At 44.7% G+C, this 22,282-nt stretch overlaps 1 protein-coding gene across 4 annotated transcripts; it reads left to right on the top strand.

Moving 5' to 3' along the window:
• The first annotated feature begins 1,425 nt into the window (after window positions 1-1,425).
• ZBTB44 (zinc finger and BTB domain containing 44) lies at window positions 1,426-21,557 on the top strand. Of its 4 annotated transcripts, none has more exons than XM_054395540.1 (5): window positions 1,426-2,464; window positions 7,985-8,069; window positions 13,644-13,753; window positions 17,420-17,720; window positions 20,193-21,557. In XM_054395540.1, exons 1-5 carry the CDS (start codon window positions 1,447-1,449, stop codon window positions 20,473-20,475), a joined length of 1,797 nt encoding a protein of 598 aa, XP_054251515.1. In that variant the 5' UTR covers window positions 1,426-1,446; the 3' UTR covers window positions 20,476-21,557. The 4 variants fall into 4 exon arrangements, with proteins under 4 accessions (XP_054251515.1, XP_054251514.1, XP_054251513.1 ...); XM_054395539.1 differs by having other exon boundaries at window positions 13,641-13,753; XM_054395538.1 differs by having other exon boundaries at window positions 13,590-13,753.
• Window positions 21,558-22,282: the final 725 nt, after the last annotated feature.

Genomic DNA, 22,282 nt, shown 5'->3' with positions numbered 1-22,282 from the left:
AATGTCCGACTGTTCTCCTGGGGAAAAAAAATGTCTTCTGGAGTCCAAAGGGAATCTCCCCAGCAGTAACTTGTCCCCATCACTCCTTGTCTTTTCCATGGGACCCCTTGTAAAAAGGGAGTCATCATCCTCCTGCTACCATTCTTTCTGTACTGGTCCATGGTGATAGGGTCTCTCCCCTAATCCTTCTCTTCCCAAGGCTGACCAAACCCAGCTCTCTCAGCCTTTCTTCATATGGCAGGTAAAGAGTTGTTCCAGACTTGCAGTGCTCTTTGTATCTGGATCCTCCACATGACCAGTTTGCACAGCACTGTGTCCGTGTTTTTGTGCACATGTAAGGGAGAGGAGAGGCATGATGTGAAGAAGCTGACTCCAGGACATAACCAGACCCAGTGATGTCATTGATGTTAACCCATCAGCTTTACTGAGATGATGTTTGTAGGTTATGTTCATTGTGTGAGTCATGTGGATCACAGAAGACTTTTCACAGAAGCTTGAGGTGGGGAAGGGCAAACACGGTGCCTTGTGTTTCCTTTATAGTGAAATCATTCAGAAATAATTGGAGTGAGCCCTGATCCCTCAGGACCTTGCACCAAACCCATCCATTTGCTCCACACATGGGAGACAACCAGTCTCCAAGAAGGCAGTTTTGTTTCCAGAAGGAAAAAGTTGCCTTCCTTATCACATCTATAAAATCAGTTTGCCTGACTTTGATATAAATTTAAACTTTCTTTTGAGCTTTATAATCCATTGTGTTTTTGAAGGGATTTCCAGTAACTTCTCATCCTAGTCCAAAGCTGTTTATTAAAAGCAGCTTTAGGCAATCAGTGCATGCAGAACTATCGGCAACTGGTGGTTTATGTTCACTAGTTTGAACTCTGTTCGCTGAAAATTCAGGCTGTCGTTTCTCCAAGGCTTTTCTGGTATTAAATACCTTCTCTGGGAGATTTACTTGTTCCTGCACATGTGTAAGTGAACCCAAGCTAATGTCTTTTCCATTTAGAAGAAACATTCAACGAAGTCTGTGAGGTTTTAGAACTGAGAGCAATAGTTTCCTGACCCCAGAAAATAAAAATACAGGTGATGGTTTCAAAACTGCTTTCTTTGGAGTATTACAGACATTTGGGTTTGCTCTAAACTGTGTTAGGAATTGGGTTTGAGCGAGCAGTAGCCAAAATGTGGAAGATACTGATGATAGATGGCAGAGAATTTGATCTGTGTAATGAAAACTACAAGTAGGTCATTGCAGTTCTCTAGAGTTAGTGCCTTGGATCCTAGAAGATCCTGGCCCTTGAGAATTCGGCTGAATTTTCTTTGTACAGAGACTTGCAATCATGAAGCCACTTGAGTTTTGCTTTCAGAGATGCAAATGACAGTGTTCCTCTTTGTTCCAGGCTCCCTGTGATCTCTTGTATGTGGCAAGAACGCTAGCAGAAAGGTGAAAAGATGGGTGTTAAAACCTTCACTCATAACTCCCCTGCCCACAGTCAGGAGATGCTGGGGAAGCTGAACATGCTCCGCAACGACGGCCATTTCTGTGACATCACCATCCGCGTCCAGGACAAGATCTTCCGGGCACACAAGGTGGTTTTGGCAGCTTGCAGTGACTTCTTCCGTTCCAAACTCGTTGGCCAAGCAGAAGATGAGAGCAAGAGCGTGTTAGACCTCCACCACGTGACGGTGACAGGGTTCATCCCTCTTCTGGAGTACGCTTACACGGCCACGCTGTCCATCAACACCGAGAACATCATCGACGTCTTGGCTGCGGCCAGCTACATGCAGATGTTCAGCGTGGCCAGCACCTGCTCGGAGTTCATGAAGTCCAGCATTTTGTGGAATACCCCCAACAGCCAGCAGGAGAAGGTGCTGGAGGCTGGGCAGGAGAACAGCGCCAACTGCAACTTCACCTCTCGAGACGGCAGCCTTTCTCCAGTCTCCTCCGAGTGCAGCGTGGTGGAAAGAGCCATCCCCGTGTGCCGCGAGTCACGAAGGAAGCGCAAGAGCTACATCGTCATGTCCCCCGAGAGCCCCCTCAAGTGCAACACCCAAACCAGTTCCCCCCAAGTGCTGAATCCTTCAGCTTCTTACCCAGAGTCCAGAAATCAGCCCGTGGACTCATCCTTAGCTTTTCCCTGGACTTTTCCTTTTGGAATTGATCGAAGACTTCAGTCAGAGAAGGTGAAGCAGGCAGAGAACTCTAGGACTTTGGAAATGCCTGGGCCCTCCGAGTCCAACAGAAGAATTGCAGACTACGTGACTTGTGAGAGCACAAAAGACAACTCTCCCCTGGTCATCGAAGAGGATGTGCGAGTGAAAGTGGAGAGGCTGAGCGACGAGGAGGTGCACGAGGAGGTGTCCCAGCCTGTTAGCGCCTCCCAGAGCTCGCTGAGCGACCAACAGACGGTCCCAGGAAGTGAGCAAGTGCAGGAAGATCTCCTGATCAGCCCACAGTCTTCCTCTATAGGTATGACCATGGCTGGGGTTTGGGACCTCTACAAAGAGGCTTGGGGTTGTAGTGGGGGAGATCCGCTTGGTGGAGTTTTGTGCTTTGCTTTATGAAACGGTCTTTTTTTTACCCTATTCTATGAAATGTTACATGAAAACCTCAGCTTTGGGACAGAAAATAGAGCCCTGAAAGTAACTAAGAGAGGTTGGTGAACCTCCTTATTCCGTAGTGCCCCTGGCATAAGAAGCATGTTGAACTGCTGGATCAGGTCCAGAGAAGGACCATGAAGATGATCAGAGGGCTGGAGCATCTGCCCTGTGGGGACAGGCTGAGAGAGTTGGAGCTGTTCAGCCTGCAGAAGAGACAGCTCCAGGGATACCTTAGAGCATCCTTCCAGTGCATAAAGTGGGCTATAGGAGAGCTGGGGAGAGATGTTTGACAAGGGCTTGTAGTGAAACGATGAGGGGCAATGGCTTTGAGGTGGATGATAGGAGATTGAGACTGGAGATTAGGAAGAAATTCTTCACAGTAAGGGTGGGGAGACACTGGAACCGGTTGCCCAGGGAGGTTATGGATGCCTCCTCCCAGGGGGTGTTCAAGTCCAGGTTGGATGAGGCCTTGAGCAACCTGGGCTAGTGGAAGGTGCTGGAACTGGATGATCTTTAAGGTCCCTTCCAACCCAAACCATTCTATGAATTTATGAACCCCCTTCTACCTCTACTTTCTTGACTGGGGAGAATAATTCTGTCTTTATTAGTCAGAAGGCATGATCAGGGCTGGGCAGCAACCTCAGATCTGAAAGCCACAGAGGGGTGGAATGGTGCTTTGCATCAGACATAAAACCTTGTGTAATTATGACAGAGAGCCTTTGTGAGATTGTCCAAATGAGCGGTGGAACACTGCTCATCGTAGTGCTCCAGATGAAAACAAAACCACACAGTCATCTTATTGAGAATCTTTCCATGTCTGTGGGATTTGGTTCTCAAGTTGCTTCTTCAAGTGCTGCCAGTTGCTGAGAGAAACCTTTTTCTTTTCCGTGAAAGACAATTTGAAGCCAGTTTTGGGTTCTTCTAGCAGGCTCTTGTTTGTTAATAGGTAAGAGCTAAAGGTTACTGTAACAATCCTCTTTGCCCAGGATGCATTGAGTGGTTTTTAGTAAGTCAGAAGATAGAAGTTTCATAGGATTTCTGGTTTAATTACCAAAATTTTCCTTCAGTCATCTATTTTTCTTTCAGTTAAGTGGCTTGACCTGCACTCAGCAGAGTTTATTTACTGAAAGATATTTAATAAAGCCTGTTCTGTGTGAGGATGGTAAGAGTGGCAAATGTCCTGCTCTCCTTCATTCAAATGCTGCGTGCTTCAGTTAATTAAATAAACTGCAATAAAGTAAATACTTGGAGCCCAGCAGCCTGCCTTATTTGTTTGGTTTGGTCAACCTAATGCTGGGCCTTTGAATAAAAAACTGGCTGAATAGCCAGGCCCAAAAGTGGTAGGGAATGAAGATCACTTCAGATAGCAGCCAGTCACAAGTGGTGGTCCCCAGGACTCAGTGTTGGGACCAGTTCTCCTATCAGTGATCTGGATGAGGGCATTGAGGCACCCTCAGTAAGTTTGCAGATGACACCAAATAAGGTGGCAGTGTTGATGTTCTGGAGGGTATGAAGGCTCTGGTGAGGGACCTGGACAGGCTGGATCTATGGGCCAAGGCCAGTTGTATGAGGTTCAACAAGGACAAGTGCCAGATCCTGCAACTGAGTCACAGCAACCCCATGAACCCTCCAGGCTGGGGGCAGAGTGGCTGGAAACTGCCCAGCAGAGAAAGACCTGGGAGTGCTGGGCAACAGCCAGTTAACATGAGCCAGCCTGTGCCCAAGGGGCCAACAAGGCTACCAGCATCCTGGCCTGGCTCAGCAATAGTGTGGCCAGCAGGACCAGGGCAGTGACTGTGCCCCTGTGTTCAGCACTGCTGAGGTCACATCTTGCATACTGGGTTCAGTTTTGGGCCCCTGACTCCAAGAAGGACACTGAGGGGCTGGAGCAGGTCCAGAGAAGAGCAACAAAGCTGGGGAAGGGTTTGGAGAGCAGGGCTGGTGAGGAACAGCTGAGAAATTTAGTTTAGTCTCTTCTTTAGGCTGGAGAAAAGGAGGCTGAGGGAAGACCTTCTGGCTGCCTACAAGTTGGTGCCAGGTGGGGGTCGGTCTCTTCTCCCAAGGAACAAGTAATGGGACAAGAGGAAATAGCCTCAAGTTGTACCAGGAGAGGTTTAGGTTGGACATTAGAAGAAACTTCTTCACTGAAAGGGTTCTCAAACCCTGGACTAAGCTGATGAGGGAGGTGGTTGAATCCTCATCCCTGGAGGCATTTAAAAGCCACAGAGATGTGGTGCTGAATGCCGTGGTTTAGGATCAGATTTGATAGATAATGATCTTAAATGTCTTTTCCAACCAAAGCAGTTCTCTGATTCTATGATCTATTTTGTGTCATCAGCCTCATTAAACTAGTCAGAGAAGACAGGAAAATGAAAATATTTTCCATTGATCCCATCCTTCAAGACTCGATGTGGTTGGGTTTGTTCAGAGCTCTTGTGTTGATATTTGAGATGGTATGAAGATGTTTTATTTACTGAAGAGGAGGCTGTTTACCTTCTCTGAGAAGCAGACCTGAAGTGGAAATATAAATCTTTAAATATAGTTTACCAAAATAAGGCATAGTTTAAAGAACTCAAAGACATCATTTGTTTGCTGGGGAGCCTCCAGAAGTGGCCCTTGTTCAACACCAGGGTTAGTTAGACTCAGGTTTAATCCCATTATAGTAGGAGCTTTAGGAAGGCCTCACCTTGCAGATCATGAGATGCAGATTCTTTCATCATCATAATTGTACCATCACAGACAAAACAGAAGTAGAAATTATGATATGGGGGAGTTAAAAATAACATGGCAAGTGAAAGGAGGAAGTTTTACCTGCTATAAATATCATCCCCAAGCAGCTTAAAAGAGCAAACGGGGTCCCTGCCCATGGCAGGGGGGGTTGGAATGAGATGATCTGAAAGGTCCCTTCCAACCTAAACCATTCTCTGAAGCCTTAAAACAGAGAGAAGAAAAACATGCTAGGCCAAAGTCTTCAAAGTACCAATCTGTTGTTTGTCTTATCCTGTGTTTGAATTCATGTTGAGTTGTCTTTGCAGAACTTTAACTGGCCTCAGAGTCATTTGGATTCACACTTTGCTATAAAGAGAAGCAGTGCTCTTGGTTGGTTTGTTGTTTGGTTTTTTTTTTTTTTTTAGCACAGCTCACATTTACCTAATATATGACAAGGCACACTCTGTTGCTAGAAAGCACTTTTTACCTCCCAAAGATGAATTTCCTTATGTAGTCATAGAAGAACAGTAAGTGGAGACAGCAAAATATGTTCAAGTACAGCTTTCTCTCTCCTGAATGTATTTTCCTCCTATAATTGCATATATTTATCTCAGTGTTTTATAGTGCTTGTATAAAAGCATTCCTGCCTCTCTTTCTGATACTGCAAAAGCTCTTACTCACTCTTTGGGCAATTTCAAGAATTGTTCATTTGCAATTTATTATATTTGGAAGCACTTTGTACTCCAGAAAGAGACGTGAAGCAGGGCCTCGATAAATAAGTTATTAGGGTTACAACAATAGCTGTGTCTGAGAGGAGATTTTCATAACTCATTAACACTGCTTCCATTTGAGGGGTGGAGGCATAAAATTAGACCTAAGAGCAACTGGGCTTATTTTTCAGTCAGCTTTCCGTGAAGTATTTCCTGCTAAATCCAAATGGGCTGAACTTTGGTGCCTTGGGAGATTGCAGAGTTGCTGGATTTCCCAAACTTAGTTTGTTATCTTGGAACAAAATTAAAAAAAGAGTGGATTGTGTAGTGGTATTTTGAAACTGCTGGAGGTGCAAGTTGCCTCCCATCACTGGCCCCTTAACAGAGTCATGTTAAGACAGTCTTGCACTTCACTAAGGTTTGTTCTCTACAAGGACAGACTGGTTTTTATTTTTGGAGACAGGCTCTCATTCTGCCATTTTACTCTGGTGAGACCTCACCTGGAGCACTGCATTCAGCTCTCGAGCCCTCAGCACAGGAAGGACATGGACCTGATGGAGTGGGTCCAGAGGAGGCCATGAAGATGATCAGAGGGCTGGAGAACCTCCTCTATGGGGGCAGGCTGAGAGAGTTGGGAGCTGCTCAGCCTGGAGAAGAGAAGGTTCCAGGGAGACTTTAGAGCAGCCTTCCAGTACCTAAAGGGGGCTCCAGGAGAGCTGGGGAGGGACTTTTCACAAGGGCTTGGACAAGGGGCAATGGAAGAGGAAAGATTGAGACTGGAGATTAGGAAGAAATTCCTTACCACTGGAACAGGTTGTCCAGGGTGGTTGTGAATGACCCCTGGAGGTGTTCAAGGCCAGGTTGGACAAGGCCTTGAGCAACCTGGGCTAGTGGAAGGTGTCCCTGCCCATGGCAGTGGGGTTGGAACTGGATGATCTTGAAGGTCCCTTCCAACCCAAACCATTCTATGAACCTATGAAACTGGGCAGAGCTCAGTCATCAATTTCTATCATCTCCCATAGACATCATCATCAGAGGAGGATGAGGGAGTGTGAGATGATCCAGTTTGCTCTCTGCCCTCAGCTTAAAGAGGGAACAAAAAGTTGTTTATCTAAATGCTCACACCTAACCAAACCAGAGGATTTTTTCATCAAGGGGTATGGTGGGCATCACTTCTATTTTAATCCTGCACTGCCAAATTCCCTCGCTGTTGTGGTGACATCTGGCCAAAGTAACCTTGCTTTAATACACCTGAACAAGGACTGAACACCAAACTGCAAGCAGTGATTCAGGAAACCCATCTGAGCAGCAGCCACAGCAGGTGATGGAGGTTGTAGCTGTGGTTTAGTGCTGCATTTACCTGAAATTCTGTCTCCAAACCCCACTCAAGCTGCATTTGCTTGAAGGCTGACATGCTGAACAAAGCTCTGCCCTGGTTTGCTGTCTCTCTTTCGTGTTGCATTTCTGATTTCTCAGAGGGCTCTTCCTGTCTCAGCATCTTATCAATAAAAGAAGACATTATCAACAACTACAGATATAGATATATATGGAAGATTTGGAACACAGAAGCAGGTAGTGTAGCAGGATTTAAGTCTTTATTGCTGGAGAAGTGTTGAAAATTGCTGAAGTAGTCCCTTTAGGCAAAGGTAATATTTACTGTGTTAGTACTGGATGTCTTTTCAAAACTCTGCCTGTATTTAACATAGATTCTTTCCATTTTCTAGGTGTGCCAATTCACCCTTTACTGAGTCGTTGTCCATTTAGCAGATAATCTGTGCAGAGGAGAAGCTGAGTTGGAGCACTTCTGGCTTCTCCAAACGATTTCCCCAAGACAATTGCAGTATCTTAGCAGCCAGGAAGCAGCATCTCTCAGAGATTTGGGGAAGCAAGCTTTATGTATATTTACCTGTCCCTCTCAAGCCTTGATGAACATGTATGCACATTAAATTGCCCTTTTCTTCTTTGCCTAGGCTCTATAGATGAGGGAGTTACAGAGGGATTGCCCACACTCCAAAGTACCTCTGGCACTAACGCTCATGCAGATGATGATGATCGGTATGTACCACTGCAGCAAGTGCTGTGCTCTAATTAGCCCACCCAGCCTTAATGCCTGAATGTTTAGCTCTTTGTACGTCTCCTTCTCTGCCTTGATCAAAGTACAATCAGTGCCTGAGGGTTCAGATGCTCCAGAAGAATGTAGGTGATGAAAAGTCAGAATTTGCTTACTTGTTGCTTTTGGTTTCCTGTCGATTTCCAGGCAGCACTGGTGAAGAAAGCTACTCCTGGTTTTGCTGTTTCTTCATCCCTGCTCTTTAAATAATAATGATGATGATGATGATAAATAATCTTGGCTGTGTCTTGGTAGTTGCATGCATGCTAAAGTTGACCTCAAGCCACCAAAAAAAATCTTTACAGTGAGGGTGGTGAGACACTGGAACACGTTGCCTGGGGAGGTTTTGCATGCCCCCCTCCCTGGAGGTGTTCAAGGTCAGGTTGGATGAGGGCTTGAGCAACCTGATCTAGTGGAAGATGTCCCTGCCCATGACAGGGGTTTGGAACTAGATGATCTTTAAGGTCCTTTCCAACCCAAACCATTCTATGAACCTATGAAAACAAGTGCCTGGTCTTGGCTTCACCAGATGTTGCTATTGCCATAAAGCATCCAGCAGCCTTAAATCTTTTCTCTCAAACTTTCTGTGTGTAGCTTCTTACCAAGATGCTGTGTGTCTCTTACTGTAAATATTTAGCAGCCTTTTGCTGTGCTGAGTGATTTATTAAGAGAATCCCTTATAAGGGAAGGCTGGAGGAGAAGGCTGAGCTAAAATGAGTCTGTCTGGTCAAAGATACATTGCAGTTCTGTTAGAGCAAAGTACTCTACCTGCAAGTGGCACGGGAAAGTGCACAGAGCTGGTTTGACTTTGATTTGTTTGCTTTTGTGGTGTCTGTAAGTATTGACAAGGTCACTTTTGCACAGCTTTTTGTTAGACAAGTGGGTCCAAGGAGAAGTGGGAACCTTTGGGAGTTGCTCCAGAAACTGTGTCAAGGGAAAATCCCTATGGAGATAACTATGGAGAGCTGCACTCTGATAGCTCACAGAATCTTCCCTGCTATTTCTGTCTCAAAACTGCCCTGTTGTAGGATTAAATCTGAAGGGAAAATAACTACCTAGATAAGATTATTTTTTTTTTGTATGACACCAGAATATTTGCTCTTTCTGCTAACAAACCTCAGTATAAAAATAATAACCCAGCACTTCAGGTGTGAGTTGGCAGTAGGAGCACATTAGAACCAATCCAAGTTTTTAAAGCTATAGTTCTAAAATCAAGTAGCATTCATATTTTCAGCAGTGAATTACGGCAGAAGTGCAGCACCAACTGAAGCAGGGAAGCTTCAAAATACATAAAATCCATTAAACACAGTGAAAATTGCCATCAAAAGATCTCTCCCATGTACAGAAGGAAAGAATTTGCCTCAGTTTATGCTCAGGTTGGAAAATAATTGGTCTCAGAGTAACAGAATTTGCACATTTGTTTATATAGCAATAAGGGAACTGACAGTTAGGGGAATTTATGGCAGTTTTAGACTCCAGAACTCAAATTTGCTACCAAGTGATTTATCAATTCAAATGAAAGTGCCAAGACTGCTTGAATCACTTCAGTGTATAAAATGTTGCTTGCAAGTTCTAAGAAGTTTTCTTTGACACACTTAATGTGTATGTGCCTGTCAGGATGGGACAGTTCTGATATGCTGTGACAGCCCTTCAAGCCTTGAAGTTTTAAATCCTCATTTTAAGCACAGGATGGGCCTGTCAGCAAATAAATATGGCTTGTCACTCACTGTGGGCATACAGTTTTTGGGTGATAATACAGAATTATTAATCAAATGAAACATTAAGACATGAGACACTACAACAGGTTGCCCAGGGAGGTTGTGGATGCCCTCTCCCTAGAGGTGCTCAGGGTCTTGAGCAACCTGGGCTAATGAAAGGTGTCCCTGCCCATGGCAGAGGAGTTAGTACTAGATGATCTCTAAGGTCCCTTCCAACCCAAACCATTCTATGAAGCTATAAATCATTGATTTGTCCTTCTCCATAATCAGTGTTTGATAACCAGCAGGTCATGTGTAATTGTTGTCAGCTTAATAGGCCCCCAGGAATCCTTTTAGTGGTAAAACTACTGCTCCAGAGCAAAGTCTGATCTCTCTTTTCTCTGCTATTTCACACTTGGGTTGGAACACAGTTTTGTAGCCTAGATCTGTATTTCAGCCATGGCTCAGTTTGTGGCTGCACTAAAAAAAGGAGTTGTAAAGGCTCTGATATAAAAGATTTCTCTGATCCCCCTTTCTAAAACAATAGTTATTTACAAACAGAACAAAACTGAGCAGTTTGGCATCCTCATTTGTCAGTTCAGTTCTACACAGTTAACTATGAATATAATCATGATGAAAAGAATGGAAAATTGCAAGGAGAATGTTTCAGTGCTCCTGTGAAAACATTTTAAACCTCTCTTTATCTAGCTGTTAGAGAAATTCTCTGAGATGTCAGACAAAACTCAACTGTTAAATGCCACATTTAGCCCAAACTGCCAAGTCATGAAAAACAGAGTGTATATGAGGAAAAAAGCAGCAGGGCAGAGAAAATAGGATTGTGTTTCAAATGGGATTTCCTCCCTGTACTGAGGGCCACAGTTATGTCACCAATAGGTATTTCATCTTGCTAGTGTTGGAAGGATGGAGAAAAGACAGGCTAGTCACTAGCAGCTGGAGAGCTCTTGATCTCCTCCTCATTTGCTTTAAGCAGCCTTTCTCATCGTGAAGATTTTATGTAGGGGAACAACCAACTCCATGTCTTCTAGGAAGGTTGTCCCCATCACACTTCTTCCTGTTTCAGCTTCAGAGAAGCTTTCACCAGGAAAGGCTTTGAGGATGAGCTAGCTTGAGACAGCTGGAAACAAAAGGAGAGCTGTGGCTCCACATTTCTCCCCTAGTTTTAGTGTCTCCCTAGAAAGTTCTAGGAGCACTTTTGCCTCTTTAGAGTCTCTTAATGCAGGAATGAGGGAGGAAGGACTTAAGAAGTGTGTTACCAGAGGATTCTTAGAAAGAAATTCTTTACAGGGAGGCACTGGAACAGGTTGCCCAAGGAGGTTGTGGATGCCCCCTCCATGGAGGTGTTCAAGGCCAGTTTGGATGAGGCCTCAAGCAGCCTGGGCTAGTGGGAGGTGTCCCTGCCCATGGCAGGGGTTTGGAACTGGATGATCTTGAAGGTCCTTTCCAACCCAACCCTTTCTATGAATCTATTAATAACTTGCTCTATAAAGCAAGTTAAATGTTGCAAAATCTAAATGTCCTTCTTATTTGAGCACACCACATGTGTGATTTATGTCCATCTACATTTATTTATTTATAGCTAACAGCTGTTAGTCTCTGTTGATGGAGTTTTCATTAATAAAGTGGAAAGTGTTACGGTCACACCACCTCCAGAGACAACACCAGTTTCCACATCCAGCTAGACCAAAAATCTGTTCTTTCTCTTAATGATCTGCTCAGAAAGAGGAACAGGAGTGCCAGAGACTGGCAGAAATTTGGTTAGACAGATCAGAACTTGTCTTTAAAAGCACCTTTGTTTATTTCAAGTGCATTTGGTGAGCCAGCCCATAGCTTTTTTAAACCCATAAATGGCAGTGAACTGCCAGGCCCAGGATATGAGCTCTGATAACTTCCCTCTTGCAAACATTCCCTTCAGCAAAGATCAACAAGCCTGTTGGCATCTGTTTTTTCACAGCTTTCTGGGACCCTACTGTGTATAAAAAGATGTGAAGGACAATAAAATTTCTTCTTTAGAGCAAATACTATTGCAGTTCCATGTGAGACCAGAAATCATTCTGGGTTTCAGAGGCAGAGTGATGCTAAACTCCTGCAGTGAACTCTTGTATCTTGTGTCTGTTGAGGGATACCTGGTGCTTTCTCTACAGATACATCTTACAACTGGAACTTTGGCCAGCAAGGCCCTCGGAATTCAGGTACTCAGTGCTCACAGTTGTACCAACATCCATTTCCAGAGCAGATCAAGACAGTTAAGGTATCAAAGCTAAGGAGATGGTCCTAGTTCTCGACCTCCTCTGCTGTGGATGTCTGTGGGATGCATAGGAAAATGTGTTTGTGCAGAGTGCTTGTTTCAAGTGAATGTTTGAAGCCCACAGATTCAGCCTAACCTTGAAACCAACAATCTGGGCTGAAGGTAGAAGCAGACCTGCAGCAGGATTTGTTCAGTTAAGGAGGCTTTCTGACTGTCTGCAACAGTTGTTGGTTGTGCTTTATTTCTCAACACGTCTCAGATCTGACAGTTTAGCAGAACTAAAGTTGCACTGTCCTGGCTGTGGAGTATTCAGGGGCAGAGCAGTTCCCTGCTGCCAGTGACGTCTGATCTGCCATCAGGCTGTGAGCAAGCTGAAATGTCTTATTTCAACCAAAATTATAGCCTTTAATGCTCAGGGAAGGGAAACCCCAGGTGAGAGCAAACTCCTGCTGTTGTTGTGTTTATACCAGCAGATTTGCTTTTCCTTTCACTGTGCCCTTTGGTGAAGTGAATTCCTTGCCAGAGGACTTGGATTATAACACTGTGGTTCCCTTAAAGAGTTTGCAGCTAGAGGCTATGTAGGAGCAATTAGTCACTTGAAAATAAATCACTTTGGAAGTGAAATTGTTCCTTTATTATAGGCTGTGTGCTGCTTTTAAACACAGCTGTTCTCATCGAGCTGACTGGATCAGACAAAGAGCAAATATTGAGTAATTAGATTAATACCTTGAATGTAGAAATATGTAACTGTAGATCCTGATGTTTGTTCGTGGAACCTGGGTTGAAATGAAAATGAATCAGCTTTAATTTCATTTCTAAATACCACTGAAGCTGCAAAATGCTCCTTTCCTTTCCAATTTGCTCAGTTCTTTAAATCTTTCCTCAAGGGCCTGTTTGCTGGTTGTAAATCATTGCTAGGCTTGAGAAAATGCATGTGCTCTGCAAAATAAAGTTTGGCTTACAGCTGGTGTGCTCAGACCTGGAATAGGCTGCCCAGGGAGGTGGTTGAATCCTCATGCATGCAGGTGTTCAAAAGAGACAGAGATGTGGTGCTGAGGGACATGGTTTAGCACAAGCCTTGGTTTAGCATGATGGTCTTAAAAGTCTTTTCTGACCAAAATGGTTCTAGGACTTGTTGCTCACAGAACCAGAAGTCCCTGGAAACATTCAAGATCAGACTCGATGGGGCCCTGGGCAGCCTGATCTAGTTGGAGTTGTTCCCTGCTGACTGCAGGAGAGTTGGACAGGATGACCTTTGAGGGTCCCCTGCAATCCAGTGCAGTCTGTGACTCCGTTATTCTCTGCTTCTGTGCAAAGTCAGTGACTAGAAGCCTTCGGATGCCAGGTCAGAGGCACTGCGCTGGAGGCAGAGCAGAAATAGAGATCATGGGACACACTGGGTTTTATACCGATGTGTTCAAGGTTCAGGTTTCCACAGACAAGGCTTTGTACTTTGGGTTCCTTCTAGCTTGCTTGTAAATCAGTGAATCTTTTCTTTGTAGTTTGGAGAACGTTCAGTATCCCTACCAACTCTACATTGCTCCTTCTACCAGCAGCACAGAGAGACCCAGCCCAAACGGTCCAGACAGACCTTTTCAGTGTCCAACCTGCGGGGTGCGCTTCACTCGCATTCAGAACCTAAAACAACACATGCTTATCCACTCAGGTAAGAACCAGTCCTCCTTCCAGGAATTAACTCCTCTGTAGGCTCCCAGCTCGCTGTGCAGCAGCTGGAATAATGCGCTTGTGGTTTTTTAATCACCTGCCAAGCACTTGAAACTTGATTTCAGAAAGCTTGGGTTAGAGCTGTGTCTCACTAAAGGCTTGTTTTGATACATCAAACCTGACTGATAGCTCTGCTCATGGATGATTAGGGTTTGTGTGGACTGAAAAATAGCTGATTGCCTAGAGCTCATCGGAATAATTCATCTTCAGGAGAAAGATTGGAGATGAAATAAAGTCTGCTCCGCTTTGTTACTGCACTGAAGAAGTGATGTAGATTGAAATCCTTCGTCTCACTTGTTGTAGTTGGCTGTGTTTTAGAGACTTGCAGCCATCAGAGACTATGCTTTATCTTACGTCCTTGCACTGAAGAGTGTTGTATGCCTTTGTGTCTCAATTTGTGTAGGGATGGCAGGACAGCTGAATTGCTTTGATAATCAGTTCAGCTACTACAGGTAGCAAAAGGTTTGTGCAAATGCCTCTTCTGAGACTTCATCCCCAAATCATTGCATTCATTTTGATTTCTGACCAAAGAATGAACTCCTAGTGTCTTTGCTGTCAGTATTTATCAAGACTTGTCAGCATTATCTGGCCCAGCATTGACATTTTAGTGAGTGAAGGGACTATTAAAGGTTTGATCATTTGCGTGATGCTTCAGCAACTTCTGGTTTGCCTGATGGTTTGGCATAAAGACGCAGAACTGTTGAAGCGAGTCCAGAGGAGGGTCACAAAGATGATCCAAGGGCTGGAGTACCTCTGCTATGAGGACAGGTCGAGGGAGCTGGGGTTGTTCAGCCTGGAGAAGACTCCAGGGGGACCTTAGAGCTGCCTTCCAATACCTGAAGGGATCCTACAGGAAGGCTGGAGAGGGACTTTCCATAAGGGTGTCTAGCAACAGGACAAGGAGAAATGGTTTGAAGGTGAGGGAGATCAGTGTTAGACTGGATCTTAGGAAGAAGTTCTTCAGTACAAGGGTGGTGAGACTCTGGAATGGCTTTCCCAGGGAGGCTGTGGATGCCTTCTCCCTGGAGGTGTTCAAGGCCAGGTTGGATGAGGCCTTGAGCAACCAAGTCTAGTTGAGAAGTGTCCCTGGCCATGGCAGGGAGGTTGGAGTAGATGATCTCTGAGGTCCCAACCTAAGCCATACTGTGATTCTATAATCTCCTTTTTTCAGCTCACCTCTTACCTGCACAGAGCTGCTGCACCATTTTGGGGCAAAGCAAACCACACCTGGAAAGTGTGGGTTTTTTGCCACTGTCAGTGCTTAGTTATCAAATTCCTTCAAGCAAAATGACCACACTGTGTTTAGGCCAGCAGTAATAAAGATGTGTTTAATACTTTTAAAAATCCAAACTTTGTGGGCATATCAAGTGTGAAATGATCCCAAGCTGGTGGCTAAAGTCTTCACTGACAGCAGCCAGACAGGCTTAAGCAAAGCAGCTCTGGCCAAGCTGTCAACAGGCAACCCCTGGGCAGAGTTGGGAGAGATGTGAATAGCTGGTTTGGAGTAATTAGCATGCAAAAGAAACTCCCCAACCTTGTCAGTGTTGGAAGTGTTTTCAAATAAGCAAAATGACTGAAGACATTTTCCTCAAACTATCAGAGGAAATAGATGCCCTTGAACAGTACAAAAGCAGGAGCAGTCTGAGCTCCCCAAGACAATATTCCAGGATATTAACTTGTTTTCACATGCTTAACGAGGAGTTTTGGTGTAACCTTAACTACAGCTTGCTCTGCCTAAAAGCCCCAATTAAAAGTTCAGCTCCTGCTTTGAACTTAAGGAAAGCAGAGTGGAATTAACAGCCTGGGCTGATGAACATTCAGCCTTTGGGTGGAAGAAAAAAAAGCCCTCTTTTTTATTCCCTGACAGCCCTATTATGAATAGAACTCCATATTCCAGAATCTTGGCCTCCTGCTTGGGTTTTCCACACTTTTCTGCAGTTCAGACTTTTTTATTAAATCTTAACTTTTTAGTGATTCACTTTTTTTATGTTGGAGTAGATCTGTTTGGGTGTGATTCCCTACTCTCAGCCACTCCAACAGGTGGCAAAGGTAGTGTTATAAGGGTTTTGTGTGATTCCCTACTCTCATCCACTCTAACACATTGCAAAGTTAGTGTCTTGAGGGATTTTTGCTGCCTTCAAGAAATCAAAAAATGGTCTAGAAAGAGAATTTTTGAATTTAAAAAAGAGAAAAAACGAGAGGCATGAAGCTGAAGTGTCTGAGAGAGCTGCCAGCCATGCAGAGCTGCTGAAGATTCTTGTAAAGCAAGGTTCCCACGCGATATAAAGGCTGCTGCTTCACCCTTTTATCACCATTCCTGCTGCATTACAGGGGCGTCCTTGTGCTCACAGTCCCCCTGCCAGAACCCTTCTCAGAGGCCAAAAGCAGCCAGCAAAAGACATTGCAATTAAGGGTAGGCTGATAATTGCATTGTTGGGAGCCAGTCTGGCACAAGAATTTGCAGAGATCAAAAGAGTTCAAAGATGGGTTGAGATCATGGCTGCATCGGATACTTTTTGGCTGTGGCTCAGGATCTTAAGCCGTGGTGTAATCCACAGAGGCCTGTGCTGGGTGTTTAAGCTGTGGGGAGGTGATGTGTAAGCCTTGCAGACAGGTTATGTTACAGAATCTGAGAATGGGTTCAGCTGGAAAAGCCCCCTAAGATCATGGAGTCCAACTGTCAACGTAACACCACCGTGGGCACTAAACCATGTCCCAGAGTGCCATGGCCACAGGTTTCTGGAACACCTCCTGACTGTGACTCCACCACCTCCCTGGGCAGCCTGTTCCAATGCCTGACCACTCTTGCAGCAAAGAAATTGTTCCTAATCTCCAACCTAAACCTCCCCTGGCACAATTTCTGGCCATTTCCTTTCCTTCTGTCACCTGAGACTAGGGAGAAGAGACCAACTCCACCCTCATTCCAACCTCTGTTCAGGGAGTTGTAGAGAGCAATGAAGCCTCCCCTCTGCCTGCTCTAAATTGTGAGCTATAGGTGAGCAGTTGGACTTGGTGATCATCTCAAAGGTCTCTTCCAACCTCAACAGTTCTTGAGGGGAAATGGCTTTGAGCTGGAAGAAGGGAGATTTAGACTGGAGATGAGGAAGAAATTCTTGACAGTGAGGGTGGGGAGACACTGGAACAGGTTGCCCAGGGAGGTTGTGGATGTTCCCTTCCTGGAGGTGTTCAAAGCCAGGCTGGATGAGACCTTGAGCAGCCTGGACTGGTGGGAGGTGTCCCTGCCCATGGCATGGAGGTTGGAACTGGATGATCTTTAAGGCCCCTTCCAACCCAACCCATTCTCTGATTCTGTGAACCTCAGCAGCTCTCCTGATTCTTTTTTGTGCCATTTTAAAGCTAAGCAGAGAATCCCCTCCTTACCAAACTCCTCTCCTCCCTCACTTAGAAACCAGGCAGGAGTATTTTTATTTCCCTGCTGTTATTTCTCCTTCCAATCCCTGTCACGTTTTTTTTTTTGGGAGGGGGCTTGTTGGGGGGGCAGGGGGGGGTAGGGAGGATTATTTTATTACGTTTGTTTGTTTCTTTTGCGGGTGTGTGCGTGTGGGGGTTTTTTTTGGGTTTTTTTTTTCCACTCTCTTTTCTGCAGGCATTAAACCATTTCAGTGTGACCGCTGCGGGAAAAAGTTCACCCGAGCTTACTCTCTCAAGATGCACCGCCTGAAGCACGAAGGTAAACGCTGTTTCCGATGCCAGATATGTAGTGCCACTTTCACTTCCTTCGGGGAATATAAACACCACATGCGGGTTTCCCGGCACATTATCCGCAAGCCTCGGATTTACGAGTGCAAAACATGCGGCGCCATGTTCACCAACTCTGGGAATTTAATCGTGCACCTGAGGAGCTTGAACCATGAAGCGTCAGAGCTAGCAAACTACTTCCAGAGCAGGTGAGGTGCACAGCAAAAACCTAACAGGGAAACCTGCTTTTTTTCCTTTTTCCCTTTTATTTTTTTCCTTCTTTTTTTTTTCTTCACTTCTTCCCCCCCCTTTTTATTTTGCCCTCTTCGTCCCATTTTTTTCCTTTTTTATTTTATTTTTTCTCCTTTGAAATTTTCTTCCTTTTTTAATTTTGCCTTTCCTCCCCTCTGCCGTTCCTCCTCTCTGCCGTTCCTCCCCTCTGCCGTTCCTCCCCTCTGCCGTTCCTCCCCTCTGCCGTTCCTCCCCTCTGCCGTTCCTCCCCTCTGCCGTTCCTCCCCTCTGCCGTTCCTCCCCTCTGCCTTTCCTCCCCTCTGCCTTTCCTCCCCTCTGCCTTTCCTCCCCTCTGCCTTTCCTTCCTTTATTTGTTTCCTTTTTCCCACTTCTTTCCCCATCTTTTTTCTCCCCTTTTTCCATTTCTCCCCCCTTTTTTTCCCCATCTCCCAGCCCCTTTTTTTCCCCATCTCCCAGCCCCTTTTTTTCCCCATCTCCCAGCCCCTTTTTTTCCCATCCTTTTTTTCCTTCTTTTTTCTTTTTTTCCCCCCTTTTTTTTTCTTTTTTTTTTTTTTCCCCTTTTTGTTCCCTAAATCATCTTTTCCTGCTTTCAGGGCAGCCTGCTGTGCCTCTCATCAGGTTGCCAGCTAATTCCAGTTCAAAATTCATTCATTCTTGAGCTACTCTCTGTTTTATTCTTTACTCTCTCTGTTCTGTTCTGTACAGTGAGGGTGGTGAGACACTGGAACAGGGAGGTCATGGATGTCCCCTCCCTGGAGGTGTTCGAGGCCAGGTTGGATGAGGCCTTGTGCAACCTGGGCTAGTAGAAGGTGTCCCTGCTCATGGCAGGGTGGTTGGAACTGGATGATCTTTAAGATGCCTTCCAACCCAAACAATTCTATGAATCTATGAATCTGTCTGATCTGCCTGACAGTAGGAGGGTGCTGAAGAAGCAAGTGATAATGTAGAAGCTGCATCTGGGCTATTTAATTTCTCTTTTCACTAGGATCTATGGACACTGCCCAGTCTTGAGTAACCTGGTCTAGTGGAAGGTGTCTGTGCTCGTGGCAGGGGGTGGATGATCTTTAAGGTCTCTTCCAACCCAAACCATTCTGTGAGTGTCACTAATAGCTATTAGAAGGCATCTGAGGCACGAGACTACAGCTGTTTTCTCATACTGAAAGGTTTGTAGCCATTGGAATTTGAGCTAGAAAAAAAGAAGGATAAGGGAAATTGGAGGAAGATAGATCTCCCAGCTCTTAAATCTATAGAGAGGGTGCAGCTTGGTGCAAATCATTTGTCTCCACTGCAAAACCAATGTATTTTAAATGTTCCAGCATCTACAATCCCATCCTTCCTGATTTCTAGACATTATGCTCTTTTCCCCTTACAAAACATTTTAGCATCTTCTCTTTGGTTGTCTCAGAAGTGATGCAGGCTGGGGGGGGGGGGTAGGGTGGAATAAAATTGCAAAACAAAACAGGAAAACAAGTCCCAGCTTTTCCAAGGCAATATTGTTTCAAAGTACAAGTTCTTGGTGTTTGTGCCAAAACTAGAGTGAAAATTCTTAAGGGATGGTGCCATGGTTGTGGTAAGCATTTTGTTGTCAAATTAAAGGACGTGATTTTAGTTGTCTGTAGAATTTGTGTGTGAATTTCAAACAGCAGCAGAGTTGGTGATGAATTTGGGTTTGAGGCAGTGAATGCTGCTTGTCACTTCCAGAACTGCTTTGAAATGGATTAGCACAAAGCACACAAACGTGCCTGTGTGTGATCTATGCCTGCTTGCCTCAAGTGCAAACTTAACATGTCTGGTGCTGCAAATGTGCAAGACATTTGGTGTGGGTTGTGTGCTGATGCTGCTGGGGAGTTTGGTAGATGTTGTTTGGATACACTCAGCCCTCAGTTGGTAAGAGTTAAGGTCCCGAATGGACTGAAATGGGAAGGAAATGCAATTCCCTTCTTTCCACGGTAGTGTGAGTCCTGTCAGCAGGACAGCCTGTCCACCCTGTCAGGAGTGCTGCTGTTGTGCTTTGGGTGGATTTTATCTCAGGCCTGGCACAGACCCACATCTCTGCCAGTGCTGAACTCATTTTTGTGTCTATTTATAAAGGCTGAGCGTTCCCTTTTTTCAATGAGGTTGTCAGTGCCATCTGATGTTCCAGACATTAACTTTCCTTCTCATCAAGGTGCTAACAATCAAAACAATCAGACTTTGCTGTGTAGGAAATACGGATGCACAGCCATGTGAAACGAGATGCCTTGGAATAAATTCCCTGTGCCTTTCAGCAGAAGCAGGTTGCAGCCCTTAGTGACTTCTGTGGGCGTGATGATCTTCAGAGCCACGTGGAAAGATTCTCTTTGTGCAATACAGTTTGTGTGATGAAACTGCTGCCACTGATGTTTGTGTGAGAAATGACATTTCTCTTCTGTCCTTTGCCCCTCTTCTAGTGACTTCCTAGTACCGGACTACTTAAACCAGGAACAAGAAGAGACCCTCGGGCAGTATGAGCTAGGGGAGCATGGCTTTGAGAGCAACTCTTCTGTCCAAATGCCTGTCATTTCACAGGTGTCGTCAACTCAGAATTGTGAAAGCACTTTCCCCTTGGGGTCTCTGGGTGGGTTGGCAGAGAAGGAAGAAGATGTGCCAGAGCAGCCAAAGACTAACACCGCTGCTGAGGCAGCCTCAGGTGACCCTCCAAAAACGGAGCTGTCATCTATTACTATCGAATAATCCATGGGTTTGGTTGCTTTTTTTTGTTTTTTTTTTTCCTGTTCTTTGGAAAGTGCCTGTGTTTGGTCCTGTACATTTTAATTTAATTGTTTTGGTTTGTTGTTTTGTTTTGTTTTGTTTTGTTTTTTTAACAAAAAAAGAAAAAGGAAAAAAAAAACGAAAGTGGGGAGGATTTTCCCTTTTTTACTTCGTAAGCTACGCTTTAAAAGAGGAAACTGCAACAGATGTTACATTATTTTTTCGTGACTGAATGATCACTTCTGTGAAAATATTTAAGACTGAATGCACAAAAAAGATCTTGTCAGAACATCGTGGAAGCTGTGATGCACTTCTCAAGAACAACTGGTGTAACTCTTTCTTCTTCCACAGTTAAAGCAGCTCAAGGTTTTTTTTCTTGCTTCTGCAGACCCTCTGGTTAAGGGAAAGAAATCAGAGGGAACCTCTTGAAAAATGACAAACAAAAGGAGGCATTGGGAATCATTATTGAACAGTTTTGAATGGTTTTGAGTGGTTGCTTTAATCTTATGCATAAAAAATACCCAAAAAAAACCCCAGAAAAAGACACTTCCTATCTGTGTGCCTGTTGGTTTTCAAAGTGCTTACTGTCACCCTTTGTTTGGAAATGGGAAGCATTTGTGAAATGAACAGCCACACTGTTTGAAAAACACATTGTCCCTTTTCATCTCAGATGAATCCATTTGGACAACCCAAGTGAGGGCATGCCAGGTATTCCTCATTCTTATATTCCAGTCCTTTTAAGAAACTGTTTCAGCAAATAACTTTGTCCAGGTTTGTCCATCTGAGGTTCCAAATTTGCCCTTCTAAGCTTCCAGATTTGATCATCTGTGGTTCCAGAGTTACTCTTTTTGAGGTTCCAGGTTTGCCTTTCTAAGCTTCCAGATTTGACCATCTCTGGTTGCAGATTTGCCCTTCTGAGGCCCTGGATTTGCCCTTCTAAGATTCGACATTTGACCATCTAAGGTTCCAGATTTACCTTTCTGAGGTTCCAGGTTTGGCCTTCTCAGGTTTCAGATTTGCCCTTCTAAGGTTCCAGGGTTTACCATTTAAGGTTACAGATTTGCCCTTCTGAGGTTCCAGATTTACCCTTCTAAGCTTCCAGATTTGCCGTTCTAAGGTTCCAGATTTGCCCTTCTGAGGTTCCAGATTTGCCCTTCTGAGGTTCCAAATTTGCCCTTCTGAGGTTCCAGGTTTGGCCTTTTAAGGTTTCAGATTTGCCCTTCTAAGGTTCAAGGTTTGGCCTTTTAAGGTTTCAGATTTGCCCTTCTAAGGTTCCAGGTTTTACCATTTAAGGTTCCAGGTTTGCCTATCTAAGGTTCCAGATTTGCCCTTCTGAAGTTTGCAGGTTTGCCCACCTAAGGTTAGATGTGGAAATACCACGGTCAGGAAGAGTCTACTGGCACATAATGAATTGAGGATACATCTCCATGCAAGCCTGGCAGATATCTCATGGCCTTGTCTTTCTCTAGGAGGAAAACCACAGATGAAAAGGCAGGTTTTCCCCAACTGAAGTTCATGGCCAGGTCCTTTGCAGCTCTGGTCACTTCCCCTGTCATCTCTCCTGCATTTCCACCAATATCTAGAGGGAGTTTTCAGCTGGACAGAAATGAGCACTTGTCTGCATCATTGACCTTAGGGGTTGGTTGGTTGGTTTGTTTCTACACATCTGAGATTTTTATTAGCCTGTTTTGGACAAAACAAGCAATTTATTGTCCTCAGAGGCCAACTTTCTAACCCACTAGGGAGTTGTTTACCAAAAAGCTTATAGAGCAATGATGAACTGTTCCTG

The sequence above is a fragment of the Indicator indicator genome, chromosome 34 (genome assembly GCF_027791375.1).
Source record: "Indicator indicator isolate 239-I01 chromosome 34, UM_Iind_1.1, whole genome shotgun sequence".
Taxonomy (NCBI): domain Eukaryota; kingdom Metazoa; phylum Chordata; class Aves; order Piciformes; family Indicatoridae; genus Indicator; species Indicator indicator.
The sequence above is the reverse complement of the archived record's forward strand: the minus strand, read 5'-3'. Positions and strand labels throughout refer to the sequence as shown.